The 24673-nt window shown below is 44.5% G+C and overlaps 2 protein-coding genes across 5 annotated transcripts; one reads left to right on the top strand and one right to left on the bottom strand.

Moving 5' to 3' along the window:
• The first annotated feature begins 1529 nt into the window (after positions 1–1529).
• KLHDC8B (kelch domain containing 8B) lies at positions 1530–10395 on the top strand. 3 transcript variants are annotated; one of them, XM_031959322.1, is made up of 6 exons: positions 1530–1610; positions 2887–3558; positions 6215–6379; positions 6539–6763; positions 6970–7071; positions 7804–10395. In XM_031959322.1, the coding sequence occupies exons 2-6, from the start codon at positions 3183–3185 to the stop codon at positions 7998–8000; spliced, it is 1065 nt and encodes a 354-aa protein (XP_031815182.1). In that variant the 5' UTR covers positions 1530–1610; positions 2887–3182; the 3' UTR covers positions 8001–10395. The 3 variants fall into 3 exon arrangements, with proteins under 3 accessions (XP_031815182.1, XP_031815190.1, XP_031815174.1); XM_031959314.1 differs by lacking the exon at positions 1530–1610 and adding an exon at positions 1642–2361; XM_031959330.1 differs by lacking the exons at positions 1530–1610; positions 6215–6379 and adding an exon at positions 1639–2361.
• A 69-nt stretch (positions 10396–10464) lies between these two features.
• C1H3orf84 (chromosome 1 C3orf84 homolog) lies at positions 10465–20980 on the bottom strand. 2 transcript variants are annotated; one of them, XM_012543470.2, is made up of 4 exons: positions 20837–20977; positions 17017–17130; positions 11645–11701; positions 10465–10986 (listed from the first exon to the last, which is right to left on the bottom strand). In XM_012543470.2, the coding sequence occupies exons 1-4, from the start codon at positions 20867–20869 to the stop codon at positions 10486–10488; spliced, it is 705 nt and encodes a 234-aa protein (XP_012398924.1). In that variant the 5' UTR covers positions 20870–20977; the 3' UTR covers positions 10465–10485. The 2 variants fall into 2 exon arrangements, with proteins under 2 accessions (XP_012398924.1, XP_031815205.1); XM_031959345.1 differs by lacking the exon at positions 11645–11701 and having other exon boundaries at positions 20837–20980.
• Between the last annotated feature and the right edge of the window lie 3693 nt (positions 20981–24673).

Raw genomic sequence — 24673 nt, 5'->3', positions numbered from 1 at the left:
GTATTCACACTCTTCTTTCCTTATAACATAGATTTTGTTTAAAAGAGAGAAAAAAATAAGCAAAACCAATGAATACATGTAAAAAAAAATCCAGTATCATATGCAATGTTCTACTTCTGTTGATCCCCACCTGTACAAAAAAGGTGTCTTCTCCCTTCTTTTCTATGGGTACAAGCTTGTTCTTTATAATTTGATATTCAGCTTCATTTGTTTTATGGTGGTGGTTCTTTCCATTTATGCTGTTGTAGACTCAGCTTACTTCACTTTATATCATCTATTTGGCTTTAAAACAATTCGAAACCTGGCCTCAATCCGTTTTCAACCCTAAACATGACTTTTTTTCCTGTACTTTTCAGTGCAGCCAAAGTGGCTTCCTTTCTGTCTCTCACACGGAACACTCCTATCTTCTGTGGCTTCATGAAAGCTGACTGTTCCCAAAGCCCCGGATGTATTCCCTTCCCGCTCACCTAATCATCTTTCAAGATGAGCTCAATCATCACCTTCTCCATGAAGTCTTTCCTTCAAACTTCTAATACCTCCCTCCTTAATTATCTTGTTTTCATTTTGTATTTATTCAGTATTTTGTATTGACTTCTGTTTGTACCTGTTATCTCTGCTTGAACATAAACTTGAGAAAAGATAGATTTTTTGTTGTTTTCATGTCCCAAGTACCAATTGCTGCATGGAGTAAGTGCTTGATGTATACTTGTTGATTGCTTGCTTGGTTGATAAAAATGTTAAATAGCCAGAGGCCCTGGACAGACCTTTGGGGTTCTTTATGAGGAATCAACTCTCTTTCAGTGCGTTTGATAATAGGGAGTTAAGAAATGAACAGAAGGAACCACAATCTGCCGGTGGGAGGGCCACAGAGATACAAAGCTATGAGTATTCAGAGGAGAAAAGAAGAGGGGATTCCTGGAGGAGTTGGTATTTAAGTTTTGGAAAAGTGTGTAACTATGGGAAAACGAATCCCCAAGGTGGAGGAGGTGGAGTCCCAAAACGCCCCCTCTCTCCCCGCGCCAAGTTTTTTTTTTTTTTTTTTTTTTTTTGTGGGAGACTGGTAGCGGACAGACCGCTTTGGGGAGAAAGAAGTCCCTGTAATGGGAGGGTTATATCCGCTTCAAAGCCTGCTGGGGTTTGGGGCGGGAGGTTGGGGTGGGGGATCCGTGCGGGTGGGTGAGCGAGTTCAGGAAGTCAGGAGAGACCTTGCAATTGCAAACCAAGCATCGCTTCACGCGCCAGGCATTGTGCCGCAGGGTAGGGGGGCCCAGGCACGTTTACATTGTTTTGGGGGCCGAGGGCGGGGTTGTAACGAAGTACTTAAAAACAAGGACAGGATGATGGGAACGAGGGTGGTCAGCCTCGGGGAGTAGTCAGAGAGCTGGCCTCGGACACGGTGGGACACTTCTCAGCGGGCTGGTGCCGCAGCCAGCAATGGCAGACTGCAGACTGGATTCTGTCCGCATTGATGGACGGAGCTCCCTTTCTGCTCAGCTCCCGACACCGAGTCCTAGGTTCAGACAAACGCTCGCCCTGGGGGCGCAGGGAAGTCTCTGGGCGATGGGACTGGGGCCGAGCCGCGAAGGAAGAAGGAATTCCTAGAAGCTCGGGTGAGAAGGCGCGGGGCGGGGGGGATGGAAGTCCCGCGAGGCGCCCAGCGGAGGCCGGCCGGGCAGGACTGGAGAGCGCGGGGACCGTGCCTGGCCGGGCCACTTTCCGGCGCTGGGACGGCCTTTCTCCGGACCCCAGTTTCCCGCCCTGTAACGAGAGAACCAGGACACACCTCGGGCGGGTGGGCGCAGGAAATCGTTTCGCTCGCATCTCTGCGGCGCGTTGCCTCGGAGCCCTTCCCTTTCATCGCTATCCCTCCCACCGGGGCAGCCCCGGCCGCCCAGCTGCGGCGCAGCGGTGCCGTCGCAAGGGGGCGCAACGCCACCTTCCCGCTTTCCTTCCCCTCCCCCCCTCCCCCCCGCCTGGGGTCCGGCGTTTGTCCGGACTGAGCAAGGAAGGGGCGGAGAAGAAAGCCCGGCGTCCGGCCTCGCTCCTGCACCGCAGCCCCTCTGGCGCCTCCCCGACTTCTCCGGCGGCTGGCCGGAGCCGCGCCCCCTCCCCGGCCTTGCGTGCGGGAGACGAAGGGTTAAGGAGCCCGGTGGCTTTCCCCCCGCCGGCGAAGATTGGGGAGGGGGCGTGTCCGTCCCCGGCCCCTCCCCCCGCTCCGTCCTCTCCCTCCCCTTCCCGAACGGCTCGGGGCTGCTGGCTGGTGCCGAGGAGAGCCGGCGGCCGCAGCTGGAGCCCGGGCCGGCGCGGTGAGTGCCCGCCGGGCCCGGCCCCCGCGTCGCGCTGCCGGGCTGGGAGCCTTGGGTGAGTGCCGCCTCGGGGAGGCCCCTTGGGGCAAGGAGCCGGGGCCGCCTCCCGGCCTGGCGCCGCCCGGCCCGGGACTGCGCGGTTTGGCAGGCGCAGGAGCCCGCGGCGGGACGGGAAGTTTGGGGCAGAGCGCGTCCAAGCGGACCCGGGGAGCTTCCGATGAGGAGGGGCGCCGCGCGGGGCGTACTCCTGCCCGGACCCCCGGACCGCCAGCGCCCTGGCAGAGGTCCCAAGGCCATCCCCATTCCCCCGGGCAGGCGCCGGCCAGTCTCTTCTGGTCCGGCCCCTCGTCAGCCCTCGGCTTCTCTCTCCCTGCCCCTTTCCGCCGGGCTTGGGGGGCGGGCAAAGCCCCGGACCGGGAGCCGGGTCCCCCAGGTGCTGGTCGGAGCGCTGTCACCAGCGGCTGTGTGGCCGGACAGACCGCGTCCCTGCTGTGCACCCCGGTCTCTTCGTCTGTGAAATGGGCCGGCTGGTCTACCCAGGATGCTTTCTGATCCTTACTGTGCTGTGATTCCTTTCCAGGTAAAGGGGCAGCCTTTCCCATTCGGTCCTCCCCAGCATCCCGCGGGGCTCTGCCCTTGGAGAGCAGGACAGAAAGCCGCAGACAGACAGACTCATGTCTCGTTCCCAGCCTCAGCCTTGGAGGCTGCAGACGATGCTTTTCTGTTAGCCCCTGCGAGCTCCAGTCTTCTCCGTCCTTCCCTTAAAGGAGCACCACTTATCCGAAGACTAGGAGAGGGGAAGGGCCGGGGGAGACTGACTGGGTCATGGCCCAGGGCCAGCAGCCGCTTGGAGCGCCCCCCAAGTGAGCAGCCAGGATGGCCACCAGTGGTGCCCGCACCTTTGTTTGGCATGTGTTCCCGGCCATGCCTACGTGTCGGGTGTATTGTACACCCGCCTACCAGGATGGGCACCTCTTTGTGCTGGGTGGGTGCAGCCGGGCAGGGCTGCCTCTGGGCACAGCCGAATTACTCGATGTAGCTTCCCACAAGTGGCTGTCACTGCCCCCGCTCCCCACTCCCCGAGCTGGTGCAGCTGCAGTAGCCCTAGGCAAGCAGGTCTTGGTGATTGGGGGCATGGATGCCGGGCAGAGCCCCCTGGCTTCTGTGGAGGCTTACCACCTGGATGAAGGCCGCTGGGAGCCGCGAGCTGCTCTGACACAGCCAGCCATGGGCATCTCGGCCTTGGAGAGGGGTGAGCAGGAGCTTGGTGTGGGAGGGGTGATCTGGGGGCAGTTACGGGATCCTGGAGAAAGAGTGAAAGGCCTGCGGGGGGCCTCCAAGGGAGATAGACTGTGACCTTTGGATTTGAAGATGGGAGAGGGAGATAGAATTTACCTTTGGATTTGAAAATCACGGGTGTCAAGCATAGAGTAACCTGGTGGCAGTAGGTTATCTTAAAGAAGGCCCAAATTTAAGAGTCAATAAATATGGGTTTCAATCCCTCCTCTGCCAATTAATGCTTATTTGTCCTTGGAAAAGGAAGTCACTTTTCCATTCCAACATTCAGGCGACTTCCTTTCTCTGGAAGGGGTCAGACTAGATAAGAACTAAGACTCCTTCTAAATCTCAATCAGTCATTAAAGGAGAGTAACTCTGAGAGGCTCTTTAAGGAGAAACAGGGAACTTCTCAGAGCTGAGCACCCTAATCAACCTACAACTTAGTTTCCCAGTAGATCCCAAGGAGGAGGAGCCTCTCTCCAACCCCTCTTCCCAAGGTTTTCTCTTTCCTAGCACACTGCATAGGCCCAGACTCTCTTTGCCCCCACCCCACCGCCTTTATTCCCAAGAGACACATTTTGAGCTTCTTATTAAAATTAGTAACTACTATGATAAAGATCCTACTATAATCAAGAGTCTTGAAGCTGCTAATGAGGAAAATGGCATTGTCCCTAACCTCAAGAAGCTTGTAGTTTATACTAGGGGATGACGTGTGTCCAACTAAGTGTTATAAAAGGGAGGATTATATGAGGCAAAGGTTTCTTAAGGAAGGTAGACGATACTTGAGTCTTGAAGAATTTTAATAGATTTTTTTAAAAAAGCATTCTGAATGTGGAGAACAACATTCCAGTGTAACTGAAACTTAAAGAGAATATCAAAGGGAATAAGGAGAAAAAAGTCTGGAACTCTTAAACTGCTAAACCCTCATGTGAGAGAGAACTTACACCAGATGCAGGGAACTGGACTATAGCTGTACCCCTATCAAATATCCTCAAACCCCACTGCTACCACCCACACTCTTAGCCCACAGCTTTGGTCTACACAGCCCTGTCAGGAGCTGTCTGAAGGTGGGGAGAGAGGATCCTAGCCATTTCTGGGGGATTAGGAGGTCAGATCAGTTTCAAGGAGAGCAGTCCTTCCATTCAAGGGAAGGAAGGAGGGGGGGCTTCTTGGAGGACATTGGCTTGAGTCTGCATTTCTTCCCTCCCCCCCCCAAAGAAAACCCAAACCTTTATTACTCATCCTGGGAGACATAAGGGCTGGGAATGCAGACAGCGGTGGCTCCCACAGTTATAAATAGGCTGGGAGGGAGGGGAAAAAATGTGAAGATGGGCTAAGTGGAAGATTCCTGTCTAAAACCTTGACTAATGGAATTGGAAGACCTCCTGCCTACCTGATGATATCCATTCCCTCTTCCTTCCATTAAGAGAAGCAAGAAAGAAGAAGGAGGCTGGGAAGAATTGGCTAGATAGAAGTTCTGACTAGAAACCAGAGCTCTAGGTCTCCTGGTGATTATCATGAGAGCACCTGTATGATTCTTTTTAATGACTGCGGTGTTCCCTATGATGCAGATACCTGACCCCTTCTCTCTCTCTGTCTCTCTCTGTCTCTCTCTCTCTCTCTCTTTCTCACTCACTCTCACTCACACACACACACACACACACACACCAGAAATCTCTTTCCAAAGGGAGTCCAGGAAATCGTCCCTGCTTAACTAGGGCTAGGGCTGCTATGGAAAATGGAGGCATCCAGGAATTCTCTCCTTACTCCTTAGTCTGATAAGTGTATTAAGGTGCAACCCACAGATGTTTTATTCTTTCTATTTAAATTGGATCCTGTAATCCAAACAGAGAAACCTCCAAGTACTCCACTTTGTTCTCCCCTTCCTGACTTCACCTCTAAACTGAAACCCTTCACTGACCTCTTCCCCACATCATACATTGAGCATCCCATCCCCAGGTTGAGCCTCCAATTTAATCATAACCACTTCCCCCTACTAAGTGATCTCTTTCCTCATGACCTTTCTTCATCAGAATCCTCTTTGCTAAAGTGAACCCAATCTCTCTCATCTCTCTTTAATTCATTTAAAATCCTCCTGCCCCAGACTGAGTCCCCCACTTACTCAAATGTTTCTACCCACACTTAAGTATGCCCTGGGGTTGGGGAGGCCCCTGGGCTATGAATCTGACTGACTACAGGCTTTGATGCTAGACTGGTTGCTATGGCGTCTCCAGGGAGACTGTGCCAGCTATTATAATTAGATCCCCCGCTTTGTGCTCTTCCCGACTGAGAGAACCAAGGGGGGGGGTGTGGGTTAGTGGCCCAGGGAGCAGATAACAGCGGGGATCCCCCTCCCCATTCCTGTGGGGGCAGGGATAGATCTCAGGCTCAACAGGAAGGGGGAGGGAATGGAGTAGGAATCAGCCCCTGACAACCTCCTGCTGCTCAGGTCTATCTCCCATCGCTCTACCAGCTGTGGTGCCTCTGGCCCAAAGTACTTTTTTGGCTTTGTGGTGAGTTACAGGCTGACCAAAGTGGTTGCCAAAGGTTGTCCTGGCCCAGAACAGTTGGTCCAGCTAGGCAAGCTTACCTCCATGAATTTAAAGGCTGAAGCGGCCCTCTCTCCGCAGATGGTGTGGTGTACGCTCTAGGAGGGATGGGTTCAGACACGGCCCCACAAGCGCTGGTGAGGATGTATGAACCTTCCAGGGACCGATGGCTCTCCTTGCCCTCCATGCCCACACCCTGCTATGGGGCTTCCACTTTCCTTCAGGGGAATAAGATCTTTGTTCTGGGTAAGTGGCTCCAGACCTAAGCTTGAAGGTTTTGTGATTAGGGTTAGGAACCAGTTTATGGCCACAGGACAGTTTGTGACTGCCCTCACAAGCGTTATGAGGGAGGCTGAGAAGGGAGGGATGCCTTAGTGACTCGATTCTTTTCCCTTTCTCTCCCAGGGGGCCGCCAGGGGAAGTTGCCTGTGACTGCCTTTGAAGTCTTTGATGTTGAGATGCAGACTTGGACTCGGTACCCGAGTGTGCCCAGCCGACGGGCCTTTGCCAGCTGTGCCATGGCAGAGGGCAGCTTCTTTAGCCTGGGGGGCCTGCAGCAGCCTGGACCCCACAACTTCTATTCTCGCCCACACTTTGTAAACACTGTGGAAATGTTTAACTCTGAGCAGGGTGAGTGTCAGATCACTTGAGGGCTGAGAGTCTGAGGGCCCAGACTGATTTTTTTCCCGTAGCTAGAAGGCATGGGCATTTCTGTTTAGATGAGGCCCCAAACTCAGACTTCGGGTCCATTTCATTTCTCATTTGGGTACCAAAGCAGTAGTTTAAGAGGTCAGTCTGATTGGTAGTGCAGAGGAACTGTTGTGTGTCTCCTGCAGGTGCCTGGACAAAGCTTCCTCGTTCTCTTCGAATGAGAGAAAAAAGGGCAGACTTTGTGACTGGCTACCTTGGGGGCCGAGTCGTGGCGGTGGGAGGCCTTGGTAAGTATCCTGAGTGCCCTGGCTCCCTTTGTCCTGTGTCTAAGGCTTGGGGTGGGGAGAGGGAGAGATTGGGGGAACAATGACTACTGGGTGATTCAGTGTGATTACATCTGAGTCAGTGTGATTACATTTGCAGATCAGATACTGTCTCTTCCATTTTCTTGGGGTCCTTTGGTATATGTATACATTTAATGAGACTTCACTTTATGTGTGGGTAATTGCCTTACCTACTTTACAGAGAATTTGAGAATAATATAATAGATGGTGCCTTTTGAAAACTCAAATATCAAGTATATTTTCTTAGGGATCTTTGCTATAGTAAAAAGTTTTAAAAAGAGGTATCTGTTGAAGGAACTGAATATACTTTGCAGCATTAAAGCTGCAAAGCCCCTCTGGGTGTGGAATTAGAGGACAGTACAGTAGAAAAATCACAGGATCAGGAGCCAGGAGACGTAGGTTCTCAGGGCAACAATGAACAAGACCCTCACCAAGGCTCATTTTACTCTGTAAATCAGGGCTAACAGTATAATCATTGCTTATCTCAACAAAGTTGTTGAGAAAAATACTTTGTAAATGTGAAATAAAGTAGTTACAAAACAAGAGGCTTGGTCTGGATGACCTGTGGGCAGACACTGCTCTTTCTTTGACTGGGTTCAGGGTTCTGGCCTTCCAGGGCTACCCTTGGCCCACAGTTCAGGCTCTAATCATCACATTGGGTCTTTCCTCTCAAAGGCAACCAGCCATGTCCCCTGGGCTCTGTAGAAGGCTTCAGCCTGGCAAGAAGGAAATGGGAGGCACTGCCCTCGATGCCGACCGCTCGATGTTCCTGTTCCAGTCTCCAGGCTGGGCAACAGCTTTTTGTCATTGGTGGAGTGGCCCAGGGCCCCAGTGGAGCTGTGGAGGCTTTGTGCCTACGGGATGGAGTCTGAAGACTGGCCCGATCCACCTGATCAGATCTGCCCACCAAAGACTTATGAAGGCGGTTTCTGCAGAAATCGGGTGGGAAAGGGGGAAGAGCGTATTGCCACCCTTGGCTCGGCGATGCTATTTTCCTGTCCATGTTTAGAACAAACTTTGGCTTTCTGAAGTAGGGAGTAGCACGGAGATGCAGAGCAGCCCCTCAGCAAGAGCTGAACCTTGGGGATACACAAACAGCCAAAGGGGTGGCCCAGTGGTGAGTGCCCACTGCCATCCTAAGAGTGTAGGGTGGGTAGGGAGGAGGTAAGGGAAAGTCCAACTGGTTCCCCAGACACTGAGCTCTTCTTGGTATTAACACGTCTTGAGCTCCAGGGCTTGCGGGTTCCAAATTTTCTAGGAGTAGGAGACCAAGAGTTTTCTCCCCAGATCCTCACACCCCCTTTGCCCTTCCCCACTGTGGCCCCCAGACCCAGTTTAGTCATGGCAGGGAGTTGCTGTGGCCCTCAGGAGCTGCGCCATCCTGTGGGCCTAAGCTGAGCGAGGGTCAGGTATAGCCCAGAGTACCCAACAGGAACTCCTCCCTAGTTCAGTGCCTAAAAGGAGGCAGCCTCCACACCTGCACCTCCTGCATAAAGCTGGCCTTCACTGTCAACACACAACTGTAAACACACAATACTCAGTGGGAACAGAGAGGGTGTGGTTTGGTGGAGGTGGTCTGAGGTCCAGGAGAGCTGAGTTTTATCCTGGCCAAAGACCCTCCTCGATGGTATTGGGGGAAGGTGAAGAGAAGAGGGACTCGAGGGAAGTGCACTGATTAAGAGGCATTGGTTACCGTTCCCTGTTCCACCAGTAGTAGTTGGTAGACTTTGGGCAAGTCACGTCAGCTCGTCGTGCCTCGGCTTCCCCATCTATAAAATGGGGATCTGTAATAACCTGCCCTACCTCACAGGGCTGTTGTGAGGCTCAAAGCTGTCATCACATGAAGTAAGATGTACTGAAATGCCTGGTGGTAGTGATTTCTCTGCGAACTCTGCCATATTCTTTCCCCAGGGCTGGGGGGGAGGAGGGGCGTGGGGAAGTTCAACTTGAACCAGAAACCTCTTTCCTTTTTCTTGAGGATTCAAGTCTTGTGTCCTCTGTGAGTAGCGCAGTATGTCTCCCTGATGTTCTGTTCTGAGCCAGGGACTCCTCAAGCAGGCTGGAGAGGGAATGAGCAGGTCTCAGTAAGACAGCAGGTTGACCAGAGGCCGAGATGTGCCTTCTCACACTGCTGTCGCCGGCCCATGGGTCTCATGAGGTTCTTTTACCATGTCTTTTATAAAGGCTGGAGTTTGAGAAGACCTGGAGCACCAACCTTTTAGATGCTCAGTTTCCTCTTCTGTCAGATGGGGATAAGTACTTCCCTTTCTACCGTGTAAGTGTTTATGAGGGCCCATGAGGACATGGGTGGAAAAGCTTTTTGGGAGGGTACAGCAGTCCTTCATGTGTCGGACAGTTTGGAGGTCTAGAGAGACCTTAAGGAAGCTGTGGGTGCCGAGCAAGAGTAGTCCCTGCTTAGAAAACAGTGCTCTTCCTACCTTGTCCTGTTTATGTGTGTCCACAGTCTAGTGTCTGATCTGGAGCTCCGCCCTTTATCCTGTCTTCTCCCAAAGCGCAGAGGTTGAAGGTCTAACCCACAAAGGCGGCCTGGTCCTCCCTGAGAAAGATATTTTTCCTGTCTTTCCCTCAATCTCCATTTTTCCTGAATGTGGTTTGAAAATTCTGCTCTTCCTGCAGCTGGGTCATGGGGAGACAGGGGCAGAGTGATGGGAAGCACCACCATAGCACAGCTGGTGCTGGGTGTCCTTTGTTAGCTCGTTGCAGTGCCCACTGCCTCTTCCCTGAATACCGCATCTGTACCATGGCACACTCCTTCATTTAGGGGTGGGTGTCTGGGCCTAACCCTGCCTAAGTCATGCTGCCTCCTGAGAAGGGCTCATTCCCCCCAGCCCTCAGCTCCGCTTTTCCCTTAGGGCCCAGCTCCCCTTTCCATGGGTCAGGTATGGATCTGACATTTCTAAAGGAGTGTCCTACCAAAGCTGACTGGGCCACAGTGTGACTCTCAGGCACTGGGATAGCAGCGGGGCTTGGGTGTGGGGAGCTTGTGCTGGGCCCACTGGGCTTTGGATTTGGGAGAGACCTCGGAGAATGAACATTCAGGACTCTTTTGTAACATCCCCCCGTCTCTCTTCTTGAAGATCCTGAGTGATGGGAAACCCATTACACCTCCTGAGGCAGCCCAAGTCTGTTCTGGGATAGCTCTAATTGTTCTAAGTATTTCCTGACACGGAGATGAAGTCTGCCTCTGGAAGTGTCACCCATGGATTCTAGGGTAGAACATGGTAGGCTTCAAAGTATGTTTTCTGCAGCTAAAAACCTCTAGTTCTTTTGAAAGATCTGGCTAGAAAAGAAGGGAAAACAGGCCGGCGTGCAAAGTGCTATGGCAAAGAACAAGGACTAATGTACTTTCTTTAATGGATCAAGCCAACATAAACAGTCAGACACAGTGAGGTGCAGGAGGGGCTCTGTTTTCTTACGATTGGTTGTTGTTAAAGGAAGGTCTGGCAAAGATTCGGGGAGAGAGCTCGGGGCAGGGCAAGGAGACATCCCCAGTTTTTCTTTGGTTTCACAAAGCTGAGAAATGGCCAGTTTTTCCTTGGTCTCAGAAACTTCCTTGTTAATCTTCTCATCTGGCACCTGGTTTACAAGGTGAAGGCCGAAGTTGTGCTGGTAAGTGGTGCTAGGTATTCGATTGAAGTTCATGCACTCTGGGGATCCGGACTGAAAATAGTGGACTAGTGGCTGAAAAATTGGCCCCTCTGTGTCACCTGACTCCTTCAGGGAGTAGTGTTTCTGGTAACTGGTAACAAGGGGTTTCTGTGCTTCATCATCACAAGACCAGTTGAGAACATTGCATTTCTTCTTGAGTTTCTCCCAAGCCTTCTTTTTCCCTATTCCCTATTATAACAGAAGAGAGGGTCACAAACTCATTGATCCCAGGCCCAGAGCTACCCTCCCTGGGGCCTTGTTGATCCCAGGCTCAGAGCACCCTCCCTGGGGCCTTGCCTTTCCCTGCCCTACTGTTTTGCTGATCTTGTCAACTCTGCCTAGCTTGCTCAAGTGATGCAAAGCTTGGCTTTGTATCCCCAAGGGACACAGGCGCATCCCATTCCTAACAAAACTATTTATCTGCCATAGTCCCCTATGTGGCTTCCTTTTTTCTCATCTCTTAATGCCTTCCTGTTTTCCTGTCCACCTTTCAGTCTTTGCTCTTAGATTTATTCTAAGACATGAATGATTGATAACACTTAAAGTGTAACTCTTTCAAAAGTACTTGCATTTTTAATAAGTCAGCCTATTAAGGCATCAACTATGGTGTCAGGCAGAGGAATATTTTGGCAGGATACCAGAGCCTTTCCAGTGCCTCTATAAAATTCCACTACAGAGGCAGTCTCCTAATTGGTTCAAAGGCTGATTTAGAGTAAAGGAACAAGAGGGTTGGACCGTCCCACCTAATGAACCCTCTATGACCCTGCTGTGGACAAAGTGATAGGAGCTAGATAGAACTGGAATGATCTAAGAAGCTACCCTTCCCACCTCACCCTCCAACACTCACTGTATCAAAGACACCACGATTGTCATGTTTGGAGAATAAATGTTTATTTGGTGGTTCCTTGAAAGAAAATTTAAAAATGGCATGAGATGGAGGAACACTTCTCTCCCCCTACTTTTTTTTCTTTTTGCAGAGGCAATTGGATTAAGTGATTTGCCCAAGGTCATACAGCTAGGATGGTTTGAGTGTCTGAGACCAGATTTGAATTCAGGGTCCTCCTGACTTTAGGGCTGGTGCTCTATCCCCTGCACCACCTAGCTGCCCCTCTCCTACTTTTTAATGATACCATAATACAAGAACACCCAACTATCCCAAATTTTTCAGGAAAAGAATTGATTGCAGCCAACTTTTAGAGAAAGGCAAATAAGAAAAGTAAGGGGAGAAAGGGCCGCTTCAGACTTCAAAATTATATAGATTCCTTACATTGGGAAAAGTTTGGGAAAGGCTACTCTCTGATCCTGAGGGTTATGAGAATTCATATGCCAGGAATAAAGGTCGACATCTTCAGGAATATTTTCAGAAGGGATTCATACTCTTAGATTGGAGGCATGTCTAATGAGATGAAGCAGTTGCCCTTCTTGATATCTAGAAGCCACCTTCCTCCTCCAATGTGACCAGTGACTATAATCTTGGACGTTGTCAACTGCCATGAAAGCTCAGAGAAAGGAAGAATGGCTGAGCAGAGGGCAAGTAGAATCCAGGTCTCCTAATTCCCAACTAGGGGCTTTGTTCACTACATCATACTGTTTGACATAACACTCTTTTCCCCAGATATTCAACAAAAATACCATTTGAACAGAGGGCAACAAAACATCCCATAATACAAAATTAAGGTTAGAAGTTTGGAACATCCAACTTTGTTTGCTCTAAATCTATATTCAACAATTTTGATCTTGAATGTATTTGCCTACTTGGAACTGGCTGTTCAATTCAGTGAAAATGCAGATGGTTCTTACTGATGTGTCTACCCCTACTGCCCTCCTTCCACACTAATGTTTCATACTGTTCAAGGAATCTATTGGTTTTCTTTTTTTGTGTGTGTATGGCAGTTGGGATTAAGTGACTTGCCAGGGTCACATAGTAAGGATCAGGTGTCTGATCCTCCCTTTAGGGCTGATGCTCTAACCCTTGTCCTACCTAGCTGCTCTCACTCCACCATTTAGATAGTAGTTTTCAGAAATTAATACATCAGACTCATTAATTGGGAAATCGAGAGCAGAATTCTGTAATAATGAAATCAAGATTAGCATCATCCATATACTTCATTCTTTTAAGTCTGGTGTGTGTGAACCAAGGTTCTGGGCCCTCTTTCTATCCATTCACTATGGGACCCATGAGTTCAATCATCTCTCCATAGATTACTCCCTGATGTATATATCCTACCCTAGTCTCTCTCCCAAGCCCCAGTCCTACATCATCAGAACTGCCTATTGGATATTTTGAACTGAGTATCCCAAACACATGTAAAGCACAACTCATCTTTCCTTCTGACCAGCCTGTTTGCTCCTTTAGATTTGCAACTTTGGTGTCACCCACTTTCCCTCACCTTACATATCCAACCAGTGGTCAAGTTTTGTCAGTTCTGTCTCTACAGCATCTCTTGCATATGTCTGCTTTCCACTCACTGAGCAGCATCCTAGTTCAACCCTAGCGAGAAGCTAGTCCGTCTCCTTGTCTTGTCTTTCCCCTTCCTAATCTGTTCTCCACACATTGCCAAAGTGATGTAATAGTCTAGGTCACTCCCTGCATTAGTAAAGTACAGAGGCTCCTCAGTACGCTCTTAGATCAAATACAATCCTCCTTGATGGGGTATTCAAAGTCTTTCACAACATGGCTTCCATTTACCTTTCCAGACCCACCCTATCTGTATATGTATATGTATGTATACACGTGAGTATTTATGTGCACATATATACATGCACACACATATATCTCATATTCTTCCTCCATGCTGCATTATGGTCTCCAAAGTAGCTTCCCTGGGCTTCCCTTACAGGACCCCTTTGCCTTTTCATTGGCTGTCTCCTAATCCTAGCATGCACTCCTAAGTTTCCTTCAGAGCACAGTACAAATAGCTCCATCTACAAGAGGCCTTATCTTTTCTCTCAAGTGACTAAGTCCTTGCCTCCCAAATTTGCCTCATATTTATATATATCTATTTATATGTGTTGTCAATAAAATGTAAGCACTTGAGGGCAGATGCTTTCATTTTTGTCTTTGTATTTCCATCAATCACCACAGTGACTAACAGGAAGTACTTATTGTTAAGCCACTTTGCACCTCTGTCTCCAACATGGAGAGGGTTTTTTATTCCTTTTTCTTTATTGCAAACATATTATGATTAGAGCCCTCCAAAGTCTGATTGTAGCAGGAAAGTGACTCTGGGTACTTGAAGGCTCTCTCCACTGAGCCTCCACCATACTAAACACTTCAAATATAGGCCTGAGAATGATCTGTATATTTGTCATATGAGTATGACTCCACTTCAGTTTGGAAAGGCCCATCACCAGAAAGTAGCCTCCCAAGTAACAAAGTTTTCAAAGTACAACAAAGAAAGGAGTATTGACTGATGAAATCACAGAGTTTCATGCATAGTGTTACTTAAAAAAAAAAATACTGGCCAGTGGTGAACGTTGGGCATAACAATGCCCAACAGTTCCTTCATTTACAGTTATAGAATTATACACCATTAATGATTATCCTCAGGTGATCACATCAATTATCAAAAAATCAGATACTACACTGGTTTTCACCAGATTTTCCTTACTAAATCAGGCAAGTGAATTTAGACATTTTAGAAAGGGTCTCAAAAACAAGAATTAAAACAAGAGTTTGCTTTTCATCCTTATTTAACCAGAATATGAAATTTGTCATTAGAACCCAATACCTGAGCACTCCTCCGGGGCTTTATGGTACAATGAAAAAAATGCTGAAGGTGGAGCAAAGAAAGATCTCTTACACTGACTGGTTATGTAATTGTGGGCACCACCCTGTCCTCTCCAGGTCTCAGTTTCCTCATCTGTAAAATGTGGATAAAAATACCTATAGTACCTGCCTAATAGGATTGTTTTGAGGATCCGTTGAGATGACATATGTCAGCTGCTTTGCCAGCTTTAACTCACCATACATATATTATCTATTATTAGGTAAATTAATTAAGAGTGTATCATATTAGCTCTCTTGATTTTTCAGTGGTTTCAAGTTTATGTTACAATTATAGTAAATATTCTTTTCCCCAGTCCAAAGGGATATTTTTAGTTGGGAATTGTAGTTACATTGGGCACTTCTTGGATATGGGTTCTTTTATGATCTTTCTTACCTTGTATAACTTTCTGCTCAGGGCTGGTACATCTAGGTAAGATTATCCAAGGAAATGACTTGTTCTTCCCAGATTGCTTCAATTCCACCATCAACTCTTTGGGAAATGGTCACCAGCTAGCTCTTACTAAAACCTTTGCTAATAATTCTGAGAACTGAAAATCATCTTACTATTGGCTTTCAGAGAGAAATTATTTGTCCTGAGTATAGAGGGAGAGTATGAGATTCTAGAAACCGAGAAAGCCAGTCTTTCAAGGCCTGTTGAGAACATGGAAGCCTCTGCTAGGAATGTCTTCTAAGATTATGGCATTTGTGCTAGACTAGGAAGAATTATGTACTAGGGAAGATAGAATGGTATATTGAATTTCTAATTAAAATTTGTACTCAAATCTCACTTCACAAAAACCTACCTTACCCATGGAATCTTGGACAAATGACTTCACCTGAGCCTCAACTTTTCATCTGTAGCCTCTAACTTGAAGAAGCGTTGTTGTTGGTCTGATTTGTGAAGAAAGTGATTTGCTACCAGAAAGCTAGAGCTCTTGTTCAACCAAAAAAGTGTTGAGATTTCCTCCTACCACTGCCCAGTCAAATTCAATAAAAAAAAAAAAACCCCAATAAACGAAACTACTTTCTGGTATAGTTTCGTATCAGAAATGAGCTTTTGAGTTTAGTGACTGAATACAATGGCCTAGTGTCTAAAGAACTGGTCTGTCCACTGCCACCTGACTCCTCCTGGAAGGGGTGGCTCAATCACTGGGGGTCTGAGAACATGACCCTAGTGATATTCAGTCTTCCTCATGGCCAACCCATCTTCCATCGATACTTCAGCATTTTGTCCTGGGCATTGCTATTTGAGGAAATTAATATCTCCATTTAATTATTTATTTAATATGAATCTATAATATTTTTGTTATTTAATGATTAGTAACAAAATAATATACTCCAATTAATTAATATCAAAACTGCCTTTTGATGAGCATTTGATTATGTAGCTAGCAATGAGTGTTGACTGATTTATAAATAGAGACTCCACTCACCATTGACACTCTAGGAAAAAGAAAAAACAATTCAGATACCTGGATCCACAGGGATCCGTTTGATTTGAGCAGTGTGTGACCTGACTTTCTTTTAGAGAGCTGACTTCCCAGTCTCTTAAGAATTGACAACCTTTGGACCACTGGGCTTAGAATTTATAAGGACCTTAATCTATCCTCTTCATGTTATAAGAAATGAATGAAGTCCAGAGAGGAGAAGTGACTTCCCATTGCACCACATCTTGTCTCCCTTTCCCATTCCCTAGACTCCTAGTAACCTAGGAGTAATTCCATTCTTGTCTGAAGCTCACTTTCCCCCAGACTGAGACAACTGCACATAAGACTTATAACTGGAAGAGACCTTTAAGATAATGTGGCCAGCAACCTTCTCATGATACAAATGGCAGATTGAAGGCCCAGAGAGAGGAAGTCACTCGCTCAGGGTCACACAGATAGGAAGCAGAAGAGCTAAGATTTGAATCCAGGTCTCCTAACTTTAAATCCAATATTCTTTTACAAACAAAATAAAAACTTTTGTTATTCTGTACTCAACACACAAATTAAAATGGACATCTCTATATATAAGTAACAGGAAGAGTATTGGATATGCAGTTTTTATGACAGCTGGCTTAAAAAAAAACATTATTTTTGTTTCTAAATTCCCCTATTTATCCTTCCCTCCCGATCTCCTGCTGTTCTCTTATGCACCCCTTTCCCCCTTCTTTTATTCTTCTAAACTGAGAGCAATTCTTTCCCATCGTTGACTTTTCAGAGTTTGTTTTTGATTTTTTTATTTGTTTTTAATCTCTTAAAATTTAAAGACTACCTCAAGTTAGGGGTAGTTCATTCTGGGGGAGGGCCAAGAGGACAAATGACTCTTTTCTCCGAACTTCTGGACCTGCTGGGGAGTGCAGCATCAAGAATTTAAAAAAAAGTACTGAGAGGCAAAAGGAATGATCCTGTTTTGGTCCCTCATCCTGCCCAGGGTTTATAGTCAGTGATGTCCTCCCCAATTCTTACCTTGATTCTTTGTAGGAACACTGCTGGAGGCTGGGGCTTGGCTGCCAGACGGTACTCCTGAGCTAATTCATACTTGAATTGCCCTCTGTAGTGGCCATAGAAACCACTGTTGTACTGTAATAAGTAGTAGGAAAGGTAATGAATATGACTGATTCCCTGGGCACCTAGGCCTGAGGGTATCAGTTTAAGGCTGCTTCCAAGGGCCTTGCTATTAGGGGAATCTCAACCCACAGAGGCTAGGTAATGCCTTTGAACAAATGGAGCTCCCAGCAATACATCTGAGAGAAAACAAATCTCTAAAGGAAAGGAGCTCAGGCCTCTGGAGTTCATATTTCTCAAATATATCTGAACTCAGCTCTTAGGGGAAACCTTCAAAGATATTCTTTTAGGATAATTAAAACTTAAAACATGTACAACTTTACAAAATAAAGGGAGCCAAGGAAAGGGAGGGGAACCACTTCTGTAATCAAAAGACAATGGGGATGGGGTAAGGTACCCATCCCCTGGTTGAGAATATTCTAGAGGGTAGGGAACAGGACCAGTACGGGATCTGTTCAGCCTTCTGTGGAGTTAGAACAATTGTTAAAAGCAGCCATATTTGACTTGAGGAAATCCAAGAGATTGAAGACTATACAGTAGGGATGTGTGCATGCTCACAAGCTCCTAGGTTTATTCCTCCTCCATCCTCCACCCCCCCCCCAAAAAAAAAAAAATAAAAATCCAATCACTCCCAAATCTAGTTTAAAAGGCACAGACATCAACAATCTGTGTAAGAAAAGCACACCCCTTATTTACATAGCAAATGTCGAAATGCTAACTGGGGAGAGTGGAGATGGCAGGGCTGGGACAGGGAATGGTGGTAGAGGGTAGAATCATGGATAACCAACGGTCCAATCAGCTCAGGATTTTGACATGATATGGGTGGATATGTTTGGTCTCTTTGACATCAATCTTATTGAAAGATAACATCTGTGGTCCTATCACAATCTTATTGAAAGATAACATCTATGGTCCTATCACAAATCTATCAAAATCCTTTTTGTTTGCATTTATATCATTTACCTATATTAACCTAATAAGTTTGTGTATTATATGATTTTTCTGTCCTAAACTTAAGGAAGGCAGCATGGTCCAGCTCTGCAAGAGGACTTTAAGCCTACATTGAAAACTGAGTAGTGGGGGTTGGTCCTTGAGGGGTATCTTCCTCTGCAAAAGGAAGGAGTTGGATCAAGTGGCCTTAAAGATCTATTTCAGCTCTCCTTCTATGATCATAATGCTATAGCAGCTGACATTACAGAGCACTTTATGATTTACAAAGTACTTGACCCATATTATTTCATTTGATCTTCCTAATGATTCCAGATCACAACTTTTATGATCCCAAATTGTTTCTAATGTAGCCCTTTGCATGGAATAAGAAAGCTAATCCTTTGAATAACTATGATAGACTTGGCTCTTCTCAGCAATACAGTGATCCAAGACAATTCCAATAGACTTAGGATAGAAAATGCCATCTGCATCCAGAGAAAGAACTGTGGAGACTGGATACAGATGGAAGCATACTATTTTCACTGTCTTGTTTTTTCTTGTGGTTTTTCCCTTTTGTTCTGATTTTTCTCTCCCAACATGACTCATATTGAGATATGTAAAAAACTTTACATGTATAACTTAAAAAAATTTTTTAAATTGTACATATAACATATCAGAGTGCTTGCTGTCTTGAGGAGGAGGAAGATAAAAGAGGAACGAAAAAAAAATTTGGAACTCAAAATCTTACAAACACGAATGTTGAAAACTTTACATCTAATTAGAAAAATAAAATACTATTTTAATATTATCTTTTTATTTTTCAGAATACATGCAAAGATAGTTTTCAATATTCATCCTTGCAAAACCTTGAGTTCTCCACTTTTCTCCTCCCTCTCCCCCAACTTCCTCCTCTCCTAGACAGCAAGTAATCCAATATAGTTTAAACACGTGCAGTTCTAAACATATTTCCATATTTATCATGCTGCACAAGACAAATCAGATCAAAAAGGGAAAAAAATAGAGAAAAAAAGACAAGCAACCATCACCACATACACAAAAAAAGGTGAAAATACTATGTTGTGATTCACCCTCAGTCCCTACAGCTCCCTTTCTGGGTTCAGATGCTCTCCACCACAAATCTACTAGAACTGGCCTCAATCACCTCATTGTAGAAAGGAGTCAAATCCATCACAGTTGATCATCACATAATCAAAATAAAATACTATTAAAATGAAAAAAGAAGAAGAAAAAAGAAAGCTAATCCTGGACCCCAGATCCCAGGAAAGAAAGCAATAGGCAGCAGGTCAGAAAAAGGTTTCCAGTATTGTCAGCAGATATCCACAAATGATTTTGGAGACAGAACCTAATAAGCTATATATGAGTTTTTCTTTAAAGATTTATTTTACTTTAGGTTTATATTTTGTTATATCTGCCCTCCCCCCCAACATAAGACCCATTAGTTTGTGGTTTACTGCATCCTATTTGTTAGTATTCATGAAGTGCCTTCTTTTCTTTGTTGTTCTTCACATGATGACCCCATTGAAACACATGGCTTATCTCTGGGAACTTGGAGTGTGCTAAAAGAATACAAACTGATGCAATTATCCAATGGGTTAAGAAGCCAATAGGACCGAGTTGGGCTGGTTTCTATGTAGGATAATTGGAGCTGGGCTGACTAGACCAGAACTGAGGAGGGAAGCTTCATTGGGAATACCTACAAAGGCTGAATTGGGCAGGAAACAGGTGGAAGCAACTTGAAAAAAATTTATAGCTATATTTTACTTTTCATTACCTTCATTTCTTTTTTTTTAAATTATAACTTTTTATTGACAGAACATATGCATGGGTAATTTTTTACATTATCCCTTGCACTCACTTCTGTTGCGACTTTTCCCTTCCCTCTCTCCACCCCCTCCCCTAGATGACAGGCAGTCTCATACATGTTAAATATGTTATAGTATATCCTAGATACAATATATGTGTGCAGAAATGAACAGGTTTCTTGTTGCACAGGGAGAATTTGATTCAGAAGGCATTACCTTCATTTCTAAACATTTCTCTCTGTTCCCCTCCACAGAGTAAACGATCTTTCATAAGGAATAATTTTAAAAAAAAAAAAACTGTCTAACACAACCACCTCTTCCCCCTCAATCATGCCTGGCAGTATACATGATATTCAACACTTAGAGTCCCCCATTTCAGCAAATAAGGGAGGCAGGTCCATTTAGAAGAAGCTTGAATTGTGAGTGGGCAGATTATCAGATGGCCATTTTTTCTTTAGAAATTTCAATAGTATTTTATTAAGGTGACAAGGTCTTTGACTAATTTAGAGAGTTTAGAGAATTTAGAGAGTGGTGAAAACACTTATGCTTCTGAAATTGAAAACTGAACTTAGTAACTAGTTAGGAGGAATTAAAATATAAAGGAATCAGTTGATTCTTCCTCCCTATGTATTACTCTCATTTCTAGGTGACTTCCCTAACAATAGCCACAACATGTCCTAAGGTCTCTCCCTAACAAGACTCTAATCTAAGGTTCAAGTTTTCTCTTGACAAAATTTGAAAAATTGCTTTGAGGACTTCTATGATTCTGTTCACCGCAGATTACATTTTGGGGGTTTGCTTAGGGCATTAGAATATGTAATTAAATCTCTGAACCTAGAACCTAAAATCTTTAGGTTCTATTTATATTTAATTTTCTTGGCTTTTTCAAGTTCCAGGAAATCAATTAGTAGAACAGAATTAAGAACTGAGGCAATTATGTAGCTAATTGGTTATAGAGAGGCTCTTACCCAAGATCCAACTAAAGCATTTTGCAAAGTCATCTCCCAAGGAAGTAAGGTGAACAGCTGGAGCAGCTGCTATTGTCTCTGCTTGAGACTATTAAGCTTGGAAAGACAAATGTTCTGTGGTCAGTTCCTTGTTGCTTAGATACTGAATGAGTTATGACTGCACAATACAGATTGTTGGAATAAAAGATGGCTTTCTTTGCTCTGTTTTCCTTCGTGTTTTCATTTCTCCTGTAGGCAAGGCAACTTTCTTGAAAGATGTCCTAGGAAGGGTATTATATATATAAATCCATGTACTATAGAGGAAATGAAATTAAGACTAATATCTAACTTGAAATAATGTTTGAGTTCTATTCACTTAAATATTAAAGAATGTCAGGAAAAATTTGCATTTTTTTAAGCCAAGCTTTTACACAGGCTAATTTTAGAAACAATTCCAAGGGAGCCAGAAGAAATGTTGAAAGGGATGGGTAGTTCTTAAAAGATTAAAACTACAACATATCAAGGAGTTTCTGTTATTAGCCAGTCTATCTCCCAAGAAGTCTAGCATCACTAAGATTCCTTAATGAGTCAAATTAACAAGCATTTATTATCCTCTACTATGTGTTAAATGCTGGGGCTATGTTGCTATTAAGTCCTTTCATTTGTGTCAACTCATCATGACCCTATTTGGAGGTTTCTTGGTTTGCCCTTTCCTTCTCTAGCTCATTTTGCAGGAGGGGAAATAGAGACAAACAGTGTAAAGTGATTTGCCCAGTCACACAGCTAGTAAGTATCTGAGACCACTTTTGAACTCAGATTTTCCTGATTCCAGGCTCCACACTCCAGCCACTTAGCCACTTAAAGGCAGGCAACAATGGTCCCTTACCCTCAAGGAGCCTACAATCTGAAGGGAAAGAGAGTAACAAACACCTAATTTAAGTACTAACAAGCTCTATACAAGATAAATTTAAGATAACCATGGAAATGAGGTACTAGCATTAATGGCAACTAGAAAATCCTTCTTGAAGAAGGTAGAATGATAATTAAGGAGAACTAGGAAATCCAGAAGGCAGAAATAAGGAAATAGAGAAATCCATTGGAGCTGAGGTTGGGCTGGTGAAAATTCATGGAGTCTGGATATGGAATATTTTTATCTGAGGAACAGCAAAGAGGTCACATCACTGGATTATAATAGAATCCACATAGGGAAGTATAGTGTAAGAAGATTGGAACGGTAGGAAGGGACCAGTTTATGAAGGGCTTTAAAAATCAGATGGGTTTGTATTTCATTCTGGAGGTAATGAAGAACCATTGAAATTTACTGAATGTGGGATGACATGGTCAAGACTGATGCTTTACATAGATCATTTTGCTAATATCTTGACGGACTAAAATGGGGAAAGATGAAGTAGGGAACCCAATGACCAAGTTGCAGAAGAAAAGTTACTTTGTCACCAGTGAGGTGACCAAGACCTTCACCAAGATTTATTATCAGTGTCAGAGAAAAGAAGGGGACACAGATGAGAGAAGATGTGAAGGCAGAATTGTCGAGACTCGGCAATAGATTGAATATGGGGGAGGAGTAAGAGTGAGGAGTCAAGGGTTACATACTTAGAATGATAGAAATTCTTCCTCCCTTTCTCACCCTTGCTTCCTCCCACTTACTTAATCTATTAGCATCAAAGAAGGAGACGTTTAACAAGAAAAAAATGAACCTGAGCTCTCCAAATATTGTTTTTTTTTCTTCAGCCATGAATAGAAGTCCACTTTCTTAGTGTGTTCCAGTGAGCATACAATCAAGTATTCTCAGGTCCAAACTCTGTTCAGGTGTGAAGCTAATGAAATTCAAATGAAAGGTGAGGGCTTAACAGAATCTTAAAAAGGTGACATTCTGAGGAAACTAGATTGTTTAGTGGATAGAGCACTGATCCTGGATTGAGGAGGACCTGAGTTCAGATCCAGCTCCAGACATTAAATGTGTGACCCTGGATATCGCTTAACCCCAACTGCCTCCAAAAAAAAAAGTTATATCTAGTATAGTTGAAAGAAGTTCTATTTCCAGCTCCATGGTTGCTTGTCAATGAATATTAGATTTGCCTGGTGTGGAAATCGCTCTTATCTTGTTTTATTGTCTCTCTAATGAAAGAAATAGTAACATATTTCTTTTTTTTTATTATAGCTTTTTATATACAAAACATGCATGGGTAATTTTTCAACACTGATCCTTGCAAAAACTTCTGTTTCAACTTTTCCCCTCCTTCCCTCCACCCCATCTCCTAGATGGCAGGCAGTCCCATACATGTTAAACATGTTAAAGTATATGTTAAATACAATATATTGTGTACATATTTATACAGTTATCTTGTTGCACAAGAAAGATCAGATTTAGAAAGAAGGTAAAAATAACCTGAGAAGAAAAAACAAAAATGCAAGCAAACAATAACAGAAAGAGTGGTAATGTTATGTTGTGGGCCATACTGATTTCCCAATGTTCCTTCTCTGGGTTTAGCTAGTTCTGTTCATTACAAATCAATTGGAACTGATTTGGATCCTCTCATTGTTGAAGAGAGCTGCGTCCATCAGAATTGATCATCATGTAGCATTGTTGTTGAAGTGTATAATGATCTCCTGGTTCTGCTCATTTCACTTAGCATCACTTCATGTTCCAAGTCCTCTGTATTCATCCCGCTGGTCATTTCTTAACATATTTCTTTTGTTTTTGTTTTTTTTAAAGAGTCTTTGAAATGTTTTAAGTTTATTGAAGAAGAAAAATTTTAACCTAAATACAAAGGCCTTGCAGATAAATAATGTAGACCAGAAGTCTTGTTAACTTAAGTATTAAATGTTCAGGATTCATGAATAGATTTCAGAAGGGTACAGTGAACTTGGATGGAAAAGTATTTACATTTTTAACTTAAATTGGACATTTCCTTTTATTATGAATGTAAGTAATTATTCCGAGGAGTCGGGTTTCACCAGACAGTAGAAAGAGTTCTTGATACAAAAAGGGTTAAAGAACTCTAGTATAGAAAATGTTAATGTTGACAAGGATTAAGTAGTCCCTCCATGGGGAAATGATTAATGTTGTTGCTGCAAGAAGACCAAGAAAATTTTCTATATTTGGAAGCATCTACTCCCTACTTAGAGGAGCAGAAGATAGATAGATATAACTACCCAGAAATCCTTCTGGATCTCTTCTTCCTGATGTCCTGACTCAGGATTCATTCAATTTGGCCTAAGATTTATAGTATTCATGTGATAATTCATAAATTTATAGCAAATAGTTTTGCCCACCCTCTCAGAAAATCTCTGAATACAACTCATGTTCCATTTCCCATTAAGATAGTTAGTTCCTTCTCAACTTCCCCAAAAGGAAAAAAAAAAACAACACTTGCATTATAATTTAAAATACATTTTCTGCCTGAAATCAGAATTTAAAAGATACAATATAAATAAACTTTCCAAGCAGCTGGCAGCCTGCTGCTTCCAGCAGGTCTGAGCTCCCAATTCAGTTCACAACTTCACTTTTGCCAATGGAACAAATGCTCCCTGGAGTTGCTGGTAGAGGAGAGTCATCATTTGCTCTTCTCCCAAAATCAGCCATAAAGTGGTGAAATATGCCATCTCACCACAAGTGACAGTTACACTTGACTCCTCTAGAGGCAGTTGCTGCTCCCTGATGGATGTTGGGCAAACTCTAGAGGCTAAAACTCATTATGGATGCCTCAGACATTTCCTCTGTACTTCCTACAAGGACTAGAGCCTCAGGAAAAATCACTTTTTAAATTAATCCATCACGCTTCTCATCAGCTTAGTCTCTCTTGATTTTAAATATTTTACTGTAGTGGAAGACTACTT

The sequence above is a fragment of the Sarcophilus harrisii genome, chromosome 1, assembly GCF_902635505.1.
Source record: "Sarcophilus harrisii chromosome 1, mSarHar1.11, whole genome shotgun sequence".
Taxonomy (NCBI): domain Eukaryota; kingdom Metazoa; phylum Chordata; class Mammalia; order Dasyuromorphia; family Dasyuridae; genus Sarcophilus; species Sarcophilus harrisii.
This window is presented reverse-complemented; position numbering and strand designations above follow the sequence as displayed.